Source organism: Glycine max, chromosome 5, assembly GCF_000004515.6.
Source record: "Glycine max cultivar Williams 82 chromosome 5, Glycine_max_v4.0, whole genome shotgun sequence".
Taxonomy (NCBI): domain Eukaryota; kingdom Viridiplantae; phylum Streptophyta; class Magnoliopsida; order Fabales; family Fabaceae; genus Glycine; species Glycine max.
The window spans coordinates 27,389,585-27,412,354 of record NC_038241.2 but is presented as its reverse complement, the minus strand read 5'-3'; the positions used below and the strand labels follow the sequence as shown (position 1 = coordinate 27,412,354).

The 22,770-nt window shown below is 33.8% G+C and overlaps 1 protein-coding gene and 1 pseudogene across 8 annotated transcripts; one reads left to right on the top strand and one right to left on the bottom strand.

Moving 5' to 3' along the window:
* Window positions 1–975: 975 nt before the first annotated feature.
* Window positions 976–22,154, bottom strand: LOC100815949 (uncharacterized). 8 transcript variants are annotated; one of them, XM_041015369.1, is made up of 13 exons: window positions 21,073–22,154; window positions 20,848–20,978; window positions 16,456–16,515; window positions 15,703–15,860; window positions 12,726–12,838; window positions 3,197–3,516; window positions 2,427–3,102; window positions 2,122–2,329; window positions 1,848–1,989; window positions 1,647–1,751; window positions 1,521–1,552; window positions 1,293–1,389; window positions 976–1,198 (listed from the first exon to the last, which is right to left on the bottom strand). In XM_041015369.1, exons 7-12 carry the CDS (start codon window positions 2,667–2,669, stop codon window positions 1,325–1,327), a joined length of 795 nt encoding a protein of 264 aa, XP_040871303.1. In that variant the 5' UTR covers window positions 2,670–3,102; window positions 3,197–3,516; window positions 12,726–12,838; window positions 15,703–15,860; window positions 16,456–16,515; window positions 20,848–20,978; window positions 21,073–22,154; the 3' UTR covers window positions 976–1,198; window positions 1,293–1,324. The 8 variants fall into 8 exon arrangements, 3 of the variants coding, with proteins under 3 accessions (XP_040871303.1, XP_014631077.1, XP_040871302.1); XM_014775591.3 differs by having other exon boundaries at window positions 20,848–20,983; window positions 21,073–22,152; XM_041015368.1 differs by lacking the exon at window positions 12,726–12,838 and adding an exon at window positions 18,898–18,996 and having other exon boundaries at window positions 20,848–20,983; window positions 21,073–22,150.
* On the top strand, window positions 8,859–12,041 carry LOC113001672 (receptor-like protein kinase 5; annotated as a pseudogene).
* Window positions 22,155–22,770: the final 616 nt, after the last annotated feature.

Genomic DNA, 22,770 nt, shown 5'->3' with positions numbered 1-22,770 from the left:
AATTACCCTCTGTCGAGCGACTAATCCTTAAAACTGATGCATGTATGTCCTTCTTTGTATTTCTATTAAGGATTTCCCTCGTCGAGCAACTAACCCCTAAAGATGATGCAATGATGAATGATATATGAAATTAAAATAAGAAAGGATAATAGGAAAGAAAACACATGTTTGCATTGATAAATATGAAGTGTACAATACATCTTTTGATTTTTTAGGCCTGTCAGGCCATGACTAAGGGTTTAGCCTCTCATAGCCATAAGGGGCCTTACACTTGAAAAGGGGTTTAGAAAATAATGGAAGAGAAGGGATGGAAAAAGGACATAAAAAGAAAGATTTCCCCTACTAGAGATACTCGGGCTTAGGATGTATTCATTAGAGAGCTCTGAGTCTCCAGGGTGGTGTGTTTTCTCCTTGGCTTGACTCCCATTTTATAGTTGTTGGAGTGGACTTAGGCCTGATGCCAAAAATATTCCTTATTCATATTTTTTATATTTTTTGGATTTTTTTGCTTTGAATCCCTCCTTTTCATATTTGCAAGCCATAAATAAGAAAAATATCAATTCCTAATATTTAAGCAAAAAATAACTGGTAAATAAATATTGTTAAAGATATTTTCAATATATTTTTATTATAAAAAATAATTCATATTTAGTAGTTATCAATGACAAAGTCGAAACACAAGCAATAATGATTTTCAAGTAAAAGTCTCACTTTGACTTCAGAAGAATCCACTTGCCCATCATGAATCCACAAGCAATAATGATTTTTAGGTGCTATAGAGTGATGTTATATACCCCCACCACACCTCATATTAGACTGCAAAAATTGTGCTATCATCAGGAGTATCGAAATTCGTACCTTGACAAACACCTGCAAAAATGGCCAGCTTGGTTGCACAAAAAACACATATCCTATCGACACAAATACCCATTGCGAATACAATGCATTGTCTAAATCTTTTGGTGCAAACCAAAATGAAATAAACAAATATGTATTTTTATTCTCAAATAATAGTCATTACAGCTACAAAATTATTTATAACATTTAAAGAAAGACATCAAATTCACCATAGTGCTTGTTTGAATCTCATTTAAAGCTTTCTACATTGGATGCTTTTAACTCTTAAAAAATATGTTGCCCATTTTTTGTGTATTGTTGTTGTGGTCTCGATGTTTAGTAGTGTGTCATCACCAAACCACTACAAATTATAAAATATTAAAATTAGTGATTTTCATTTCACAAAGGAATAAAAAGTGTTACTCAAGTAAATTTTTTTACAAAAGTAAATATACCATGCTCCAATCATCCTTTAACTCCCCGCTTACTATGTTCCACATCCAATGCACGACATAATAGTCACACTCATAGCCCCCCGCTTTGAATGTGGCTCTACATTAAATATGAAAAATAATTCAATCTTATGATTCAGATGTTACACAACATCAGCAGTCGCAAATAACCATTAATTGTATGACTAACCATTACTTCAATCCACTAAGGTGTAGGTTGATCAATCTTACCGTTAGAAGTAGTCTTTAATGTCTTCAACGCACTGAATAGAAAGATTTGGACGTATAAATGAGGACAAAACTATTCATGTATCCATATTTAAAATACATTAAATGACTTATAATATAAAACTTAACTTATTAATTGCAGGTTTGATATGAACATCAGGCTTCTTACACAACGAACAAAACCACACGACAACATTGTTTGTAGGACACAAAACAACCAGTTGCCAACGGGCCCTGAATTCGACAATAATTAGGTATCAATAACACAAACATTGTTTACAGGGATATAATAAATATTACTAACCGATTCAAATAAACTCCTAGGTAGACCTCTCGTTGGGATTCCTTAACACATCTTTCAATGTAATCTTGACATTGACCACGTCTATCCTTTGTATTGTGTATTGAATGAGGCTCAAGGAATCCATACATCGAACCATGACCCAAGCTAGAACTCCACTCATCCATAAACCTATTTTGAACATTTGAAAAGAAAAGTTAACATGATGTATATAGCTCACGAATATGGATTCATTAGTCAATGATATGGAATTTACTTACATCATCCACAACTATAGTATAACTATGTTCAAACATTTGTCACCTGAGATTATTTCATTGACATCAGCATATGTTAACAAGAAGGCATCTACATTTGGAATCCCAAATTTAGTCGCATCCCACAACAACTCAATAGGCTTCTCGTAAATGTCATACACGATCTTAATCAAGTCATGCAAGGGATCATCTACAGTAGCATCATTTGACCTTTGAACAATTTCAATCACTTTATTTGGAGTAATAGTTGAATCCTATATGGTTAACGAAAAAAAAATTAAACTAATGTTAGTTGCTAATTTATATATATGTATGAATGTCTTAATATATGTTAAACAAAATCAAAATTACCTCATTTGATACCAGTTTTACAAGAGGTTTCGGCCATGCAATGAATGTGTGAAGGGTCTGCCTGACATACTGAATTTCTGACATCGGCAACGAGACTTGAGCATCACCATCAATAACTTTTTCAACACTAACCCTTACGATATCATCTGCATATGCCATGTTGTGTATGGTAGACCCTCCCTCATATATTTTTCCCAAGGCTACCAAGTGTGTAGAATGCTGACGTTGCACATACAACCCCATAGTTGGTATCACATGAGAAACATGTTCTTCCCTAGATGGGTTCGCATTAGTTTCAGCATTGCTCCCCTTTGTGCAAGCCTGTGAACCTAACACATGTATATTTGCCTCAATCGGGGATGAGTATTGCGATCCCGTTTGCGAAAACTCAATTTTGATGGCCTCCTTCAACTCCTGTTTCAATTTCTCTAGACTTCATTTGTTTTCTTCTCCAATCTCATTCCTGACTTCTTCCTTAATCTCATTCCTTTGTTGTTGGGTGATGGATGTGGATGAGTTGCTAGAGCCATGTGATGCCCTTCCATAGTATTGAGTCACCATACCCCGCTGCATGAACATGACCTCCATGATCCAGTTGTCCAATGGCAATGTTAAGTATGTTGTCAAGACCATGGTGAACAAAAGTATCCTATGTTGTCTGTTCTTCTAACGAGTCCTTTATCAAGCACCATATGGACAACCATCAAATGAGGTCATTGTTATTAATAAAAAAACAAGTAATTGCAATTATATGTAAAACACAAACTCACAATTTTATTAGATATTTCTTGTGCCACTTGAGATGTCATTTGTCCATATCGCTTTGTGCATGTCAACTTCCACTTAACATGTCTTTCAATGAGAGATGAGGGGTAGTCAATCTGTGGTGTATTCCCAGATAGTTGTTAAACTTCTCTTTATGGCGGCCTAATCCTCGCCTAGTTGCAGCATCGATGTTAATAATTGGTTTGGGCTGATCCAAGGTTCTTAAAGTCAACCTTCTTAACTGTGTGGATTGTCTAGTCTTCATAGACATAGCCTCTGACTGACCATCCAGCTGCGGAGGGACCCTGGTGGTGTTCCCATGAGCCTGTGAAAATAAAACAAATTTATTAATCATAAGGACTTACAAATAGCATATACGTAACAAATTGGAAATATGAACATTAATAAATTACAAAACAAATAAAGCAATAAGTTGTACATTACTATGATAGAAAGCAAATACGTCATAATTGTTGGATCAAGTGGCCTCGGAATAATTAATAAGGGGGGCTGAATTAATTATGAACGTGTCTCGACTAATTAAAAATTTATCCTTCTTAATGTTACTAGATTCAATTAGGCTTTACTACTAAGTTATGAGAAAGTAACTAACAAAAAATAATAACTTAGACAAAAGTACAGCGTAAATAAAAAGTGCACAGCGGAAATTAAAGAGTGTAGGGAAGAGAAAAACAAACACAAGTTTTTATACTGGTTCGGCAACAACCCGTGCCTACATCCATTCCCCAAGCAACCACCGGTTCTTGAGATTTCCAATAACCTTGTAAAATCCTTTACAAGCAAAGATCCACAAAGGATGTACCCTCCCTTGTTCTCTTTGAACAACCAAGTGGATGTACCCTCCACTTGAACTGATCCACAAGAGATGTTCCCTCTCTTGTTCTCAGTATTACAACCCAAGTAGATGTACGCTCTACTTGTACCACAAAGGATGTACCCTCCAATGTGTTAAGACAAAGAATTCTTAGGCGGTTAGTCCCTTGAATCTTTGTAAGGGGAAACAAAAGATATCTCAAGCGGTTAGTCCTTTGAAATCTTTTGTTTAAATGAAAGAGGAAGAATCAAAAGAATTCTCAGGCGGTTAGTCCTTTGAATATTTTGGCAAGAGGGAGGAGGAAGAATCAAAAGAATTCTCAGGCGGTTAGTCCTTTGAATCTTTTGGCAAGAGGGAGAAGGAAGAAAAGATAGCACACTTTTGTTTTCGGCAGAATTTCCACTTGCAGAAAAAACAAAGTTTTGAAACAAAGTTTAGAAAGCTTTTTGGCAAAGAAAAAAATAATGGGCAATGGTTAGAGAAAGATTGTGAAAAAGGATTGTTTGGAAGAATATCACACATATTGAACATGTGCCAAAGTCATGCTTTTATAGACTCTTCATGTCTGGTCAAAGAAACCATTGGAAGAGTTATGACTTTTGAGAAAACCATGTTGAGAGTTATAACTCTTAACTTTTTTCTTCAAAACTATTCACTGGTAATCGATTACCACAAAGGTGTAGTCGATTACACAATATATTTTATGAAAAGTTGTGACTCTTCACAATTGGATTTGAATTTCAACGTTCAGATTCACTTGTAATCGATTACTAATATAATGTAATCGATTACACTATTTGTAAATAATTTTGGAACGTTAAAAATCATTTGAAAACATTTTGTAAACCAAACTGGTCACTGGTAATCGATTAGTGCAAACTGGTAATCGAGTACCAGAGAGTAATCACTCTGGTAACTTAGAAAATTTGAGAAAATTCTTTTGTAAAACAAAACTGTGCTATTTGGTTTTTGAAAAATTCTTTTAATACTTATCCTATATGAAGTCTTGACTTGTTGCTTCTTGATTTCTTCTCTTGAATCTTGGATTAGATTCTTGATGCTTGATCTTGAAGTCTTGAATCAATCACTTGGGCTTTTGGCATCATCAAAATTGCTTGGTTCATCATCATGAAGCTTGATTTTACAAGAATGTTCTCCCATAATCCTTCATCATGTTCATTACGATTTGCATGTACATCATCAACATTGTGTGACTCATTTATAGATGGCATTCTAATGGAAAAAGCCGGTGTCTCATAAATGTCAAGTGTTGAATCATCATGTGGGTGATTGAAACTGCTGGGTCTTCCTTGTAGAACCACTAAAAATCTTGAATTGCATGGATCTTGGATATAAAACACTTTTTTGGCTTGTTCTACCATAATGAAAGGTTCGTCCATGTAAGCCATCTTATTTAGGTCTACTAAAGTAAATTCCAATTGATCTTGACGGACATCGGTATTGTCATTGACCCACTTAAACTTAAAAACATGCACTCTAAATTCACTGTAATCAAGCTTCCATATTTGTTCAATCACTCCAAAGTACGGCATGGATGCTCGAATCGGGTTGTTGTCTAATGCACTGCAAAAGTGATCGGAATTAGCATCAACAATCACCCCACTGTTCTGCACCAAACTTTTATCATCTTGTGACTAGGTGTAGAAGGAATAATTGTTGATATCATATCCTTTCGAAGTGGGTACATTGAGATTTGGCCTAGAAGCTAACAATCTTAATGTTTTGGAAGCACAATCATCAACAAATATTGTTTCTCTAAACCAGTTAATGAAAGTTCTATTGTGCTCTTGCAAAACCCTCACCATGTTCATTTTTGGGTTCGTTGTTGTGAGTTTTTTTTATGAACATCTATGTATGGAATCACCTCTGTTGTGTTGTTTAATATATATAGATGCACTTGTGAGACCTCTTGCCGAGTCATTTTCACAACATTGTATCCTCGTGTACCCTTGCCCCCTTATGTTCGACCATGATGAGTTTCAGGAAAGCTTATAGATTTAACAATTTCAATGTATTTGGGAGCAAAACTCAATACATTCTTCAGCAACGTACCTTTTGATAATCAAAGCTTCTGGTCGATATTGATTACTGGTATAACCCTTTAACACTTTCATGTACCACTCAATTGGATACATCCACCATAAAAAGACAAGACCACACAACCGGATCTCCCTCACCAGATGAACAATTAAGTGAAACATTATGTCAAAAAATGATTGAGGAAAATACATCTCCATTTGACAAAGGACAATGGTAGCCTCATTCTCCAATTCATCCAGTTTTCTAGGGTTAATAACTTTGCTACAGATAACATTAAAAAGAAAGCACAAACAAGTTATGGCAACCTTAACTTTGTCAGGCAAGATACCATGAATCGCTACAAGCAATAGTTATTGCATTAATACATGATAATCATGAGATTTCAAGCCAACCAATTTAAGATCATTGACAGATACAAGGCTCTAGATATTTGAAGAGTATCCTTGTGGGACTTTTAGATTATGCGGGCATTGATAAAAACTCCTCTTCTCTTTTGTTGACATTGTGTGACATATTGGGGGTAGATACGTTCGCGAACCTTGTGAGATTGGATGCAACTACTCTCGTATACCCATCTCAACCAAGTCTTGATGACACTTCAAACCATCCTTTGTCTTGCCTTTAATGTTAAGAAGGGTATCAATTAAACTATTACAAACATTTTTCTCCACATGCATGACGTCTATACAATGTCTAACATCAAGATTGGACCAATATGGAAGATCAAAGAATATTTACCTTTTCTTCCATATGTTTGTCTCAGATGATGGGTTTTTTTGTGTCTTCCCAAAGATAGTTATGATTTCCTTTACCCAATCATGAACTTCTTTGCCATCTAATGGTTTCGGCGCACTTTCATTTTCCTGAGTTCCCTTAAAAGCTTTCTTCAATCGCTGATATGGATGATAATGTTTGAGAAATCTTCGGTGCCTTGTATATACTGTCTTCTTTCCATGTTTTAGTTGGAAGAAGCTCGATTTTTCTCACATATAGGACATGTGTGCCTTTGACACTACAACCACTTAAATTGTCATATGTTGGATAGTCATTAATGGTACAAAAAAAACCATTCCACGCAACCTAAAGGTCTGTTGCAGATTCCCATCCCACACATCAACCCCGTCTTCCCACAATTTTGTCAAGTCTTCAATCAACAGAGTCAGATAAACATCAATATCATTCCTTGGCTGCCTTGGACCCACTATCATCATACAAAGCATTATGTACTTTCGCGTGATGCACAACCAAGGAGGGAGGTTGTAAATCATCAGCAAAATAGGCCATGAATTGTGGTTAGTGCTTAAGTTACCAAAAGGATTCATTCCATCCAAAGCAAGACCAAGCCTTAGATTTCTTGGCCCAACCCCAAAATCTGGATACAAACGATCGATTGCCTTCTATTGCAGACTATCAGTCAGATGTCGGAGCAATCTATCACTTTTTCTGCCGTTTGCATGCCATGTCAAGTTTTTTGCATCATGTCCATTAGCACATAATCAATTAAACCTTGGAATTATTGGAAGATACCAACACACCTTTGTTGGATGAATGCTGTTTGTGGTTGCAGCATCACTGCATTTGTCATCGTTGACCTTGTACCGTGATACACCACATGTGGGACACTTGCACATTTCTGCAAACTGATTTCTGTAGAATATGCAATCATTTGGACATGCATGGATTTTTTGGTACTCCATTCCCAATGGACATAAAATCTTCTTCGCCTCGCATTGATTCTTCAACAACGTGTTATCTTCAGGAAGCAATTTTTTCAATAACACAAGCAATTTAGTGAAGCTTTTGTCACTCCAGCCAAATCGTGACTTCAAGTTGACCAAAGCTAACACTGCTGACAACCTTGTGAAAGCTGTGCACCCATAATACAAAGGTTTCTTTGAATCATTTTCTATTTTCTCATACAAAGGTGCATGTGCTTGCTGAAATCTGTCTTGCCCAAGATCGTGAATCATGTCTTCTATACGATGTCTGATGTCTACATCGACCGGCTCAGTGTGAGAGATTGATGATATGTCTGGCAATTTCCCATGCCATATCCATTTTGTGTACTTTGGAATGATCCCGTGACATATAAGATGTGATCTTATGTCATTTATTGATTGGTGTCTCCCATTTCAATATTTAACACATGGATGGAAAAATTTCCCATGCAAACATGGTGCATTAAGTTCAGTAAATTAGAGGAATTGTTCAGCCTCATTCCCATACTCGTCACTAATGTGTGATGCTTTCATCCAACTTTGATCCATGTTTCCCCTTTGCCGTGACACTTCATAAAGTTATCCGACATGCATGTAAACCTCACTTTTTTCATTAAAGGTGTGGTCCTATCCCATTCAGGAAGACATTTTTTATAGTAGATTCAATAGTACAAGTTACTTGTCTTTTCTAAATTTTATAAAATTTCAGCAGTAAAGCGATGGCATGTCATCATCCACCACATTCAACTATGCACTCGAAGAACAAAGTGAAATGCACTATACCGAAATATCGTCAAATTTAAGAAAAGGCAGTTAACCTATACATATGAATCTACTATAAAAAATGAGTCTTCCCAAGTTGTCCAAATGGAAGATTCAAGATTCAATACATCGATTAATTCAAACTTTCCGTATTAATCATTGTATAGAATCTCAAACAGGAAACTAAGGTTCACTCGCAATGCACATAACTGCTTATATAATACAGTTGTCATATATCAACAACCATGTAATAATCACTGGTGTGAGTCAAAGAAATATATACCTCGAAATATGGTCACTAACAACAACAACGAGTGTGATAAGAGCAATGGTATGCTCTACACAACAGTCAAGATTGAAGTACAATGGTCGTCAAAGAAGAATTTACTTCCTAAATTTTTGTCTAAAAGTTGTACTACAACCAAAACACATTGTTAGAGATTGAAACGTAATTAAGGTTATATAATGTAAGCCAACTTCTTTTTTTAGTTGCTTGTGTAAGGCCAAGCCAATAAAGTGAAACAAATAAAACAAAAAACAAAACAAATACACTACCATATCTGTTTTAGAATGCATTATAAACATGTCATGTGACTACAAACTCGATGATTAAGGAATGAAGTCAAGATTAAGAGAATAAAATAAGCCAAATCCCAAGGCTGTTTCCCATAAATACAATTTTTCATCAAATGGGGAGCATATAAACATCCCATGTGACTTGCAACTCGTTGTTTGTATATCAATATGTTTGAATGCAACGGTACATGACTGTAGTTCAGCATTAATTAATGGGAGCATACAACAGTGAAGGTGTGGCCGTAGGTACCTTTTTAGTATGGTTTGGTGCCTTAATTGGGTGTGGAAGTTAACATGATCCAAAAGACCAGCTACATGAATATCTGATCTAAAAACTTCCTATGGATTTCAATTGTATCATGTATTAATTGCTTGTGTGTAATTGTACTTTTTTGATATGTGACTTTATATATTTTCTACTCAAATGGTACATAAGTGTTGTTAAAAAAGTTGTATTTATGTAATTCATGGTGGCTATAAACACATGATTGCGTAATTAAACACCGAGTTTTGAGTAATTTTATTTTTTTCTATCTGTTGACCTAAAAAAACAAGTGATACATACATACAACTTAATTTTTAAAAATTGTTGCAGGTTCTTCAATCAATTGTGCCTAGGATTGGGTGTTGCTAACAACTAAAATTAAAGCTGACAAAATTAAATATTGATTGTACTAAGTTTGATAATTTTATATAATTTTGCTAGAAAGAAATAAGATTTAATCATGGTTAATCAGTCATTAATTCTCACCCTCATGGTGAAAATGTTGTCAATCCATTGGGTGCTACACGTATTAATTTTGTTTTTCAATTCAATGAGGTAGTCAGCTACATAAATTTTATTGTTCCAGTTTACTATATCTTTATGTTAGAAGTAGGAGTACTAAAGAAAAAGGCAGCTATATTTACAATGTACATATTGTTTCTTTTTTTTTTTTTTGAACAAGAAGAATATACTTAAATAAACTAATTGCTACCAATAAATGAAATAGTGAATAATAATCATCTACATGTCAGCATCCTATTTTTTTTTAAAAGAATTAAAATAAAATAGTATAAATATATAGTGTAAATAAATAAGTTACAACCAATTTTCTGGTGGAATTCCAAGTGGAGTGTCATCATGGACTAATTTGGTAGTGTTTGATGCAAGTAAGAACAATGTTAGCAAAAGTATTCCACGATAGCTAACAACTTTTCTAAGTTAACAACCTTGTTGCTTGATCAGAACAAACTCACTGGGGCACTTCCATCAGATATAATATCATGGAAATCCCTAGTAGCTCTGAATTAGAGCCAAAACCAACTCTATGGACAAATCCCTCATGCAATTGATCAGTTACCTGCCCTTAGTCAACTTGATCTATCAAAAAATGAATTCTCTGGCGAAGTTCCTTGTCTACCCCCTAGACTCACCAATCTCAATTTGTCTTTTAATCATTTGACCGGGAGGATTCCAAGTGAATTTGAAAATTCTGTGTTTGCTAGTAGCTTTTTGGGTAATTCTGGCTTTTAAATTGATATCCCAGCACTGAACCTTACCTTAAGAAATTCTGGCCTTCAAAGAAAAAACAAAGGCCCATGTTGGTCTGTTGGTTTGGTTATAAGTTTGGTGATAGTAGCCTTGTTACTGACCCTTTTGCTATCACTATTGTTTATTACATTTAACAGAAAAAGAAAACATGGATTGGTTAACTCATGGAAGCTCATTTCCTAAAAGAGGCTTAATTTCACAGAATCAAGCACTGTCTCATCAATGATAGAACAAAACATCATTGGTAGTCATGGATACGGTATAGTATACCGCATTGATGTTGGTTCAGGCTATGTTGCTGTCAAAAAGGTTTGGAATAATAGAAAGTTAGAAAAGAAGCTCGAGAAGTCCTTCCGTGCAGAAGTTAGAAAACTGAGCAATATTCGTCATACCAACATTTTGAGATTGATGTGTTGTATCTCTAATGAGGATTCTATGCTCCTTGTGTATGAGTATCTAGAAAATCACAACCTAGATAGGTGGTTGCACAAGAAGGTTAAGTCAGGTTCAGTAAGTAAAGTGGTCCTTGATTGGCCTTGGTTGAAAATAGCCATTGCATTTGTTCAAGGTTTAAGCTATATGCACCATGACTGTTCACCACATATGGTTCATAGAGATATAAAAACAAGCAACATCATTTTGGATACTCAATTCAATGCAAAAGTTGGTGGTTTTGGACTCGCTAAGATGTTAATTAAGCCAGGGGAACTTAACACCATGTCAGTTGTGATTGGGTCATTTGGCTATATTGCTCCAGGTGAGTGACTTCCAAATTTTTTTGTTTCCTAAATTTATTTGCTTTTGCTTAATCTTTTTGTATCCTAACTAACAAATATATTGCTTTTGCCCATTAGTATTCTGTGTGTGCCTTATGAGTAAACTATTTTTTTAGTCCCTAAAATTATAAGATTGAAATATTTAGTTGCTGACTTGGTATAATTTGAGGAATCTTACACTAGTTTTAAAAACTCTCAACATAAAGTGTCATGATAATTGCCAAGTTTTTATCATTATCATTTTGACGTACATAAGATATCTTATGGAAATAATTATTAGCACATGAATCATTTAGGGATAGGTATGTTTCACCTCACCTGAGTATTTGAGGACATGTACTCATTTATTTGTGACTGTCCTAAGGAGATGTTCAATGCTATCAAAAAACAATTAACATTGTTGTACCCTAGCTAGGTAAATTATATAGTATTACTATCTTTGTATTCAATTTATCCTGCATTCATCTTTTTAACCAGAAGTTGTGTTTTGTCTTCAATTAATATAAGTAAAATGAGTATACATATTCATTGGTATAGGCATTATGTTCTTACAATTTGTCTACTTGTAGAAAAAAGTGTTTATTTCAACATTGATGTACCTTGTTATTTGTTGGAAGTTGGAACAGGGCCATATCTATTTTCATATGTCCATGCATTCTGACTTATCAAATTTTTTAACCTAGGCAACGCAGATGTTTCAAATTAGATATAGGCAGCAACAATCACCCCACAGAACTGTAATATACAATTTTGGCACAGTCTTGCTTGATCTTTTGAGTGGCAAGCATATTCCACCCAAAAATTCAACATTAATCCCAGCTTTCTACTTTCTCTTTGTTTTAATTCAATGGTATTTAGTTTAATGAATTTTTTATTCGTAGAACTTTTGCAACTTTTGCCTGAATTTTACTGGGTTTGCAGTAGCATCCTATGATAGATTGGGTTAAAAACTATCAGTACACTTATAGAGTTAATGAATAAAAAAGTGTGCATAATCCTTTTACATCTACCTCAATCAATCAATGGAAGATGTGGCATTATCTTAATATAATTAAAAGACTATGGGCAACATACATATACTGTCATTTATCATGAACCCACTATGCCATTACCTTAATGTACAAAGCCTCTTACCCACCATTGGTGGCCAACCAAATAAAGACAAAGCACCAAACACATATACTACAAAACCATAGTCAATTATGAACTATGAGTCACAATAGAAGCACAATTAAGAATTTAATACTTCAAATTTTAGACATTAATTCAAACCTGGTTTCAACTTTCAAAATGGTGAGAAGGGCTTCAAAGACACAAGCAGTTCTTAACAAGTATTCAGCTTATGACAGAGTAAAAGGAGTTTAAACTGTACACAATATCAACTCCTGCACAGGTAGTTAAATATTAGTAAAACAACATGCCTTTGTAGTTTGTTCGTGGCAAACCAAACTTAAAATAGGTACTACTTGTAAAAAGTTTTCTAGCCCAACTAGTTCATAACTAAGCTCTGTACTAAAGCAGACATTACTAGCGAAAATACACACAATTGATATTGTTAAGTCATTCATCATTACCAAGTGCAGAACCACTAAATTTAAAGTGTGAAGGTTCGAATCACCTTCAATAGTCAATTTCCTACATGCCACTACTATGATAATCTTATCCTAGTGTCCTTGCACCATGCACAGTATCAAAAACAAAACCAACTCATGCAATATGTGTTGGAGTTAAGCACGTAACTATGTTCACACGCAATACCTCGTCAGTTAATTGCAACATGTCTGGAATATTATATAAAAGGGAACAAGGTACACAGGTAGTAGAAGAGGAAAGCCATGTGAAGAGGAATATGTTCAGGAATTTTGTAATTGGATATTAATGTCTCGTATAAATTTGGGAAGTGGGGAATCAAAAGACAAGTTTTCAGTCTACTGTGATCCAAACACATGTTTTATGCAATAAAATTACATGTTTCTGTCTATTTAATTTCTTTCTCTTTTTGTGTGTTTTGTTCCAACTTTTGTTTACCTTATACAAAGACTGAAATCACATCAATTCTACCTGAATATCAAATAAACTAAGGAGCCTTTAGTATAAGGCTTCACTGAACAACATGTCAATTTCAAGTATTTTGATCATCAGAATTCATAAAAGGTTATTTCTATTACTGTACAATTTAAAAAAACTGTACTTTTTTCCAAAAAGGAAAAAGTAAATTATATTAATCAATATATTGACAATGAGTGTAGCACAAGTGTTATATAATTGCATGATATATTCAGAGACCCATAGTCAATCATGTTGCTACATCAATCTCCCATTGCTAGCTATAATGAGCAAAAGACAATTTATTGCTAACAGAGTATCAAGTTATGTTTGTAATGACATATAAGCCTCATATAAGGTTGTGTGTACACTTTCAACTAGTCCTGTGCTCACCTGATAGATCCACTCATTGAGACTCTCACTAACCAAAAATAGGATGTAGATACTCACAACTTTGTGCAAAAAATCCCTACAAAGTACTAGCTATTGAATGTACTTGATTTTTCTACTCACATCATTATGAATGTCCTAGTGGAGTGGAAAACCAAGTCAATAGGCTGCAACCACATATTATATATGAATACCATTTAGCCAAAAAGTTAGCCTCTATTGTTGGACCTTGAAAGTGCATATTAACTACATGGCTAATAAACACAATCAATATGTTGGTCATAATTAATATACTACAAGGTTTGGCCATACCTTTGCAGTGTGATGCTCCATTTTGTATGGTTGGGCTTTTCATTATCTAATTTACCAAATGTCAAGACTTCGTTTATTCCAAAAATACAAAAAATGTGTGATTTGAGCTTCAAGCAGGACCAAAATGATTAAATTTTACGGACGCACTAATTTTGGTTTTGACATATAACATGTATTACCGGAAAAAAAAACCCCGCTAATGTCTTTTTACACTTACCATGACCTCTTTCTTCAAACCAAAAGACTATAACAGTGGTTAACAACACCTATGCATGTTGTGGAATAGCACAAACTTTTTCTAAATCAAACCATTTTGTAGAGCTAGCTAGTTATAATAAAACAAATATAGCTATAGGTCTAGGAATCATAACGCATATATATGCGTCTCTATATTGTTTCTACATGGCTATTTTTTTACCTCTCTTAGCCTTCTGACATAGCTTGCTACATAATAGGCATTACTGCCTCCTGTTTATGTCTAATAGGCTACTAGAGATTTCCTTGATTGTCCTAACTTACCAATAATTGATGCCTATATTTTTGTCTCTGTTCAAGTGAAAATTTATGAAATTGGCACATTCAGTAGCTATATATAGGCAAATCCTTTAATAAAACTTTTGTTCTCTTAAAATATTTTGAGATTCAATTTTAGTTTTCGGTGCAATAATTAGTATATTATTAGTCCTAGCAAGACTTAAAAATATGTGTTTATGTGAAAATATACAAACAACCAGGAATGTATTAAATTTTATAAGATCTAAAACCAATGTAAAGGATCAAAACTAATTTTATACAAAATTTTTATATAAAAAATGCTAGAGGACAGAATCGAACTTTGCCTCCTCGTGACCTTTGGTATGCATGGTGACTTTCAGTTTACAACTTGGACAAAACTCAACTGGTGGAATTCGAAAATTTGATGCCCTAAGACTCATCTAGCTAATTCTTAACCAGAGCTATTTTTCTTGTTTCTGCAATTCAATTATGTCTTCACATCGCCCTACCTCAAATTAGACAAAAAAACATTCTTGTTTGCTAGAATTCATGGTTCAGTTCAAGATAGAAGAGAGAATTGGAAAAAAAAAATGTAACTAACTGAAAATGGATTATACTAATAATGAGAAGGGGTGAGTACAAAAAGTGACTCCTCTAGCCTCTATATAGGTACTAATTAATTAAGTACTAACTAACTGGTGAAATTGAAATGCATATTCCTATAAAAGTATTTCTAAAAGTCTGTGAAAACTCTAACAGCTTAATTACTTTGGTGAAATATATGTACATTTGTCACAATCAATACACTACATGTTACAAGATTTATTTAATACAAACCATATTACACTGGTAATAACAGTGGTTTCTATTTCCTGTGCAGTCCAATCCCAAAAACATTCAAGTCCAAATGCTAGCTTGAACAATAATGTTTTAGCACAGATAACTATTCTCTTATTGTATGGATAACCATCCTCATCCTTTGATATATAAAAGGGTAAACCACTACCTCACAGGAAACCCTTTTTCTTTGCAGCATTTGATTGAACCATGAAGCATTTCATTAAGTTCATACTTGTACATAAATCCAGCATCTATCAGCTTCTTTGACGATAAATCTAGTAGCCTGATACCTTCAATTTGCTTGGACGAGCTATGAGAAGAAAACTGCAAATTTTTTGTTTGCAATGAAATCAAAGAAAAATCATTTAATTAAATGAAGAAGAATGCCAAGTGTGTAACAACATGAAGTGCAATGGAAGCTGGTTCCATCGTCTATAGTTGAAATTCATGGTATTAGGCAGAAACAAGTTTAGAAATCCTTTTAAAAGTTACCATACACTCTGAAAAATTATACCTCCCTTTTGGATTAGGATGTTCTAACAGAAATATATGCATAAGGGGTTTTGTTTTAGCCATACCTTCCTTACTTTAGTCTAATAATACCCTTCTTAGTTCACAACAGCCACTAGAGCAGTGATTTTGGATACCACATTCCCAACACTGAAGAAATGATTACTCTTGTCTATGCTATGCACTGGTACACAATAGAAGGGCCCTTATAATCTATGAGTCTTATGAATATATTCATTATATAATACCAAACCATTAAAAATGAACGTAAATATATTAAAGTGCAAATAAATAATTATGCATCTATAGAGGGTTAAAAAAATCAGGATAAATCTGTAAACTCATAAACTGTAGTAAGTAATTTAAAGCACAGAGACAAACACCGATTTTGCTACTATAAATAACTTACTTGAAGTCAACGACTTGAGTCAGTGTGATGAAATGGAGCTCTACCACTTGTATTCACAGTCTGAAAGTAAATATTTGCACACCAAGTATTACAATTAAACTGAAATTTTCATATTCAAACAAAATTGAAAACTATCATCATAGTAGGTAATGAGTTACTAACAAATCCACTAGAATCAACTTGTAAATTACAAATGTCATAAGACAAGATATTCTATTGAGCTCGACCCTCAAATATTCCATTGAAAAACCTTTCGAATCAGAAAAAAGTAGACAGACAAATACACATGGACGAAAGGATACTTGTGTATCTTACTTACTGGAAAACAAAACACAAATGGTACCACGGCAGTGCTGGAAAACCACGACAATGCTGGAAAATGACCTTTCACAATGACCGTCAACGACAACAATGACCTGGAAAATGACCTTTGACGATCACCGTCAACAATAACCACGATAGTGCTGGAAAGCCTTCACGACGACTAACACAAACAGAGACAAAGGGCGCAAAATGACAGACAGGGGTTAGGGTAGCACGACTGAGCGAGGGAAAAAGATGAAAATTAATTAAATTACTTCAATTTCAAAGACGGTGTTTATAAAAAGAGTCTTTGAACAATCCAGTTCAACGACGGTGTCCAATAAACCCATCTTTGTAATGTGAATTCGATGTCGTTTTCAACAAAAATGTTGTTGAAGTACAAACAGTATTTACTAAAGTGTCATCGTCTCGTAAACAACGATGGTTTTTGCAAAACAATTGTCAAAACCACGTCGTAGAATACCAACTTTCTAGTAGTGTTTATTTCAATTATTGAGAATAAATTTTTGTTTAACTTTAAAAAAAGAGTTTACAGATATGATATTTTTTTGACGTTTCTAAAAATATCAGGTTTTATTTCTATTTTTTCTGAAATTTTGGGCTGGACACAAAATTTACATTTTTTAATTTCTCACTTTCATTGTTTCTCTTTCAATCGATCTCTCTTTCTTTTGATTATTTTTAAAACCGTGAATGAGCATAGGTCTCATCCTAGTTTTTTAAAAAACAATGATTATGAACCTTAATTATTTAAGAAAGATCATATTATAAATTCGATCTGGTGGTATCTTAGACAATTATAGTACTTTTATCTTAGTTTATAAAAAGCTCGTGATGGTTATCCTCTTGTGATTGTGATACATAATATAATCACTACAAGAAAAATGACTGACTTATTTCTACGAAAAAAAAACCATCACTAGATGTTAAAAATGCATAGGTAAATGTAATAAAGACTTTGTCCTACAGACATTTTGGTCGTCAACTTTGAGGGGGCGTACAGTGATGGATTATCGTCTATCAGTATTGGTTTTACCTATGAATTTACTTTCACCTATAATTCACAATGTGCGTAGGTAAAAGTCATTAATTTATATCTACAACCTTTAACTATAGGTAAAAATATTAACTTGTACCTACAATCTCCAACTATAGGTAAAACAAGGAACTAATTAAGATTGTACCATATATACTGAGCATAGGAGTAGGTAAATTAAGTTAATTTGAAATCACTCACAACTAAGATTCAGACATTAATCCAATAACGTTGCAAGTATCATAGAGTCCAGGCCAGCAAAGAAAAGAATTACCACAGGAACAAATTTTTCTTGTCTAATACCAGATATCACAGCCTATGCAATCAAATCCAAAGATTTATCATAAGTCATACAAATATAAATAATACTATCAAGCTTCCCATGTGTTGCACAGGTATGTTTGAATTTAGTTAAAATTTATAAATAAAAAATAAATACAAGAGAATGCTAGATTTTTCACTAATAATAATAGATTTTATGAGAAAGCATATGATAGAAAGTTATTTAACCATGTAAGATTATTTTGATTTTTACTGTAGTCAATTGATTCATCCTTATATTTGGAATTTTCGATATAAGTATACAATTTGGATTAAGAAATTTTACAGATATTTCTATGGGATGGAACTTACTATCCATTACCAAAACTGGATTTAGTGAGAAAAACATCAAATAAAAAGTTATTGCATCGTGTAAGATTAATTATGATTTATTGTCAAAGGTTTATCAGCCCATCTAAGTAAGGTGCCTTGATTTTCACAGCAATATGTGGTGTCATGCAACCATTGGCACTTCTATATGATGCAACCATTCAAGAAGCAACATATAAATTCCCCCGTGTCAATTACATTAAGTCGGCCAAAAATTGTTACCAGACAAACCAATGTGTAGTCATAGACTTGTAGCCTCAAGCTGAATCTAATAAAGAATATAATTTAAGACTCAAATTCATTCATCAAAAAGATAAGAAACATCCCCACAGATGAAAATGTCTTCAGTCTTAACAATATAAAAACTGATAAGACATATTATCAGTGACATATGAATACAAAACTTGTAACTGGCCCAATTAAGTTGGTACCTGATAAATAGTATACATTGAAGTGCGCTATAACACAGATTCCTTTAAAGCATTTAGAAAAAATATGAGCTGGCATTGGAATTTCAGGTTGAATTGAGCCTGCTTAATGAAGACAAAGATGTGTCACAACTTGGTAAGACTTAAAAGCTAGAATAGAGTTTCCAAACTATGCTACAATAAGTAAGGAACTAGAATGTATAAGAACAAAAATTAAAGTATTCGTTAAATAGCATAAATCAAAGGCATATTAGGTTGAAACCGTATGACTAAATGACATTACAGTACTGGTTTATATAGAATGATCGTATTAATTACACATAATTACAAGATATTCAGTTTCCTCTAAATCAAATATGTTTCCTCCAAATCATATTTCAAATCACTATAGAGTAAACATATAACATTTATTCCTGATTCTCAACAGTATTGAATAACTAAATGGAGCATTCTGGTACTATTTAACATTAATCACTTGTTTCATTTGGAACTGGCTATGAAGAAGGCTTATGCTTAGCATGTTGCCCCAAGGATAACTTGTGACAGAATGTCTGACATAACTAACTATAGTTTCAAAACCTAGCCCAGGCCAGCAGATTAACGTTTGCTTGGAAAACCAGTAAGCACACTCTGAATGTACGTTGAGTCCCAAAGTAACCAAGGAGTTCCTTTTACAAATACATGTTCAAGGGTTGCCAAACAGAGACCTAAACATGTGCTTAAATGTGTTAAACTAGGAAAACCAGGGGTATTTGTTAGAATTAAACCAGGATATTTACCTTTTTGTGATTTTTTTTTCTTTTTTCCTTTTCTTCTCAAGTTGGAATTTTTAGCTAGACCAGACCAACAGTCAAATAGTTAACCTAATTATCCCTCATATTGATTCCTCCACTAGTCCAGGTTTACAAATATGTAACTAACAAGAAAAGCCAAATAATATAAGGGGAGCACAAAGGAACTCTATAAATTAATATTAGTGATATAAAATCAATCATGAACTTAAATCTAAGAAATCTAACAGCTTAAGCAGAGTTGGTCCTTGACAACTAAAAGCATAAGTGAGAAAGAGGGGAAAAAACATATAAAGAAGTGATATATAACATTTTGTAAAGCCTTTCATCCATTGTTTCATAATTCTCAATAAAGAATTCATTAGAGTTCCAGAGTTATCAAATTGGTGTTGGGTTTAACCCCCAAAAATGGTATGGCTTGACTAAATTTCAAGCTGCAAAGATTGACAGCTTGAACTCAAATGAAGAGCTTACATTGTGATAGGCCTCCCATAGTACAAGTCTATAAAAAGAGAGAAAGCCCAATATGCAAGTGGATATGAAAAAGGCCAGAAAGGGCAACAAGGGAATGTTGTCAAAGATGGCATGCCAAAAGAGGTAGTTGTTGATGACAAAGAATTGGAATGTAATAAAATGGTTAGATAGCAGCCTAGTAGAGGAGGAAAATATTCTGGAGATAAGCAAAGGTGGATTGAGATAAGGACTGGGGGGAGGAGAGCAAGGAAGAAAATTATGGTAAGGGATAGTGATCTACCGGATCTTCCAGAAAATGAGCACTTCTTCTGAATTTTTTTTATTTACTTACTATAAGATTATAGTTTTCTCTTAACCACCATTTCCCATCTGTTCAAAACCTTCATATATATCAAAAGAACAAGACACAGGAGTCATCCAAGTAGCATCACATACGAAAGCAAAAAATATCCTAAAATCAGACACACCCTTTTCTGTGTGTCTTTCATATAACCATCTATATCAAGACCATATTGAGTGAATACTGAATAGTTTACACTTTACAGTACATTCCCCCCAGCACTAAACTAAAATAACAGTCAATAGTTCACTACATGGCAATAGACTCTACTCAGATCACTCTAGTTCAAGTGCACAAAAATTGAAACATAAGTGCAAGATAACTATAGGTGTTTCATGTATTACATACCAGAGGCCTGTTGAACTGGTGAAATAGGTGACACAAAAGAAAGCAGAAAGGTTGAGTTATCTACTGTCGGCTAGTGAACAAGGAGGCTTCGCCTACCAAATGCATCTCAGCCAAACCAAAGAGTCCTCGAACTATCCTACAAAACAAAACACAATGAAAGCACCACCTTTGACACCACATCAACACAAACTATACAGCAAAAGATTCAAACACAAAGAAACTTACCACTTGGTGTTACCTGCTAGTAGATGATAGCCCAAGGCCCTTTAATTGTAGAAAGCACACCCGCAATAGAACTCTTCCCACATTCAACACACCTATTAGTTGCACAAGAACCATAGGAGCAACACTCACCTAGAGTCTACACAAGAAACTCAACATCGTTGCAATCACTCGCGAGATGAAGTCTTCCAAAAAATTACTTTTACATATTAACCCCACAAACATGTTCCCTCAAGCATAGGGCAATTCAATCAATTAACATCGATATTGACAGAATTGTTATCATGTTCTTGAACAAACCATCAGATCTATATCGAGCTATAGTGCATCGGAGCTAAAGTTTTCATTTCCTCAATAAAGTGAAATAGTCATGATATTAGAGAATGAAAAGTAAAATAAAACATTATAATAGTACTCTAATTGTTCTCTTCATTGAAAATAAATTTGATAAAGAATTTTTGCCTTAAATGAATTATGTTAAAGAACATACATACATACAAATTCAAAGCAGAAACCATAGCCAAAAATTATTGCCGACGCACTGATAAATCAAGAGCAGCAACTAGTTACAAAAACAAAGTCGCGCTAAATTTTCAATTGCGTATTCCTCAATCCTTTCACATCGTAAACCAAAAAAGAACATGCAAATCATTACACAGATAAACACGCTATACCATAAACCATTGGTAACCTATAGGTTTCAGTCCACGGAATCGAATTAACTGTTAGGAATAAAAACCTACACCAAAATTCAAAGTTGGAGAAGCTGAAAAACAAAAATGTGCAGAGTTGCGAAGGGGTGAGGGAAGAGTAACGAGGATCTAAAGGAATACAATGATGAAGTGAAAAGCAAAGTAGATTGAAGTTGGAATCAACTCAAAGAGGAAGAGAGAGTACTTAAGGAGCAAATCAGAGCTAGTTCTAAGTCAAAGACCGAGTTCGGGTGCCCTAAATCAGAACCAGAAAAATGAAAGTGAAAGCTACAAAGGAAGAGAGAGAAAGAGAGATTATAGAGAGAGAGATAACACTCTGGGTTGGGTTGAGTCCGAGACAACAAAAGAAAAGGTTTATTATAAATTTCTGCCTTAAATGGATTATGTTAAAGAACATACATAAATGATTTGAAGTGTGGTTCTTCATTATATTAATAATTATTAAAAAATAGTGAGAATAATGTATGTTGTTGAGTTTTTGATAAACTTTCTTAAAATAACTATTTTAATATGTATTTATTTTATGTGATTTTCCCTACACTATTGTAGAAACTTTTTAAACTTTATGTACACCAATAAATTGTGGATAAAAGTTTTATAGGATTTATCAACACCAAGTAATCATAGGTATATATTTTTTGAAATTTTACGAACACTAAACATTTATAAGTAGAAATTATTTTGAGTTTTATCTATACCAAATAATAGTAAGTACAAATTTTTTAATTTTACTTATGATAAATAATTGTAGGTATAAATATTTTTTGATTTTTACCTATAATAATTTATGTCTGTATGCAAGGTATATGTCATTTTTTTTTTTAATCAATATATGTGGAAGAACTCGTGAATGAATTTTTCATTTTTTGGACAAAATTATCTCATCTGTGTGCCCTTTCTCTTCCAGGAAAAGGAGACATCGTCAAAAGAATTGGTAAAAGAGATAAACCATCACAAATCAGACAATACGTAACGTCGATGCAACAAG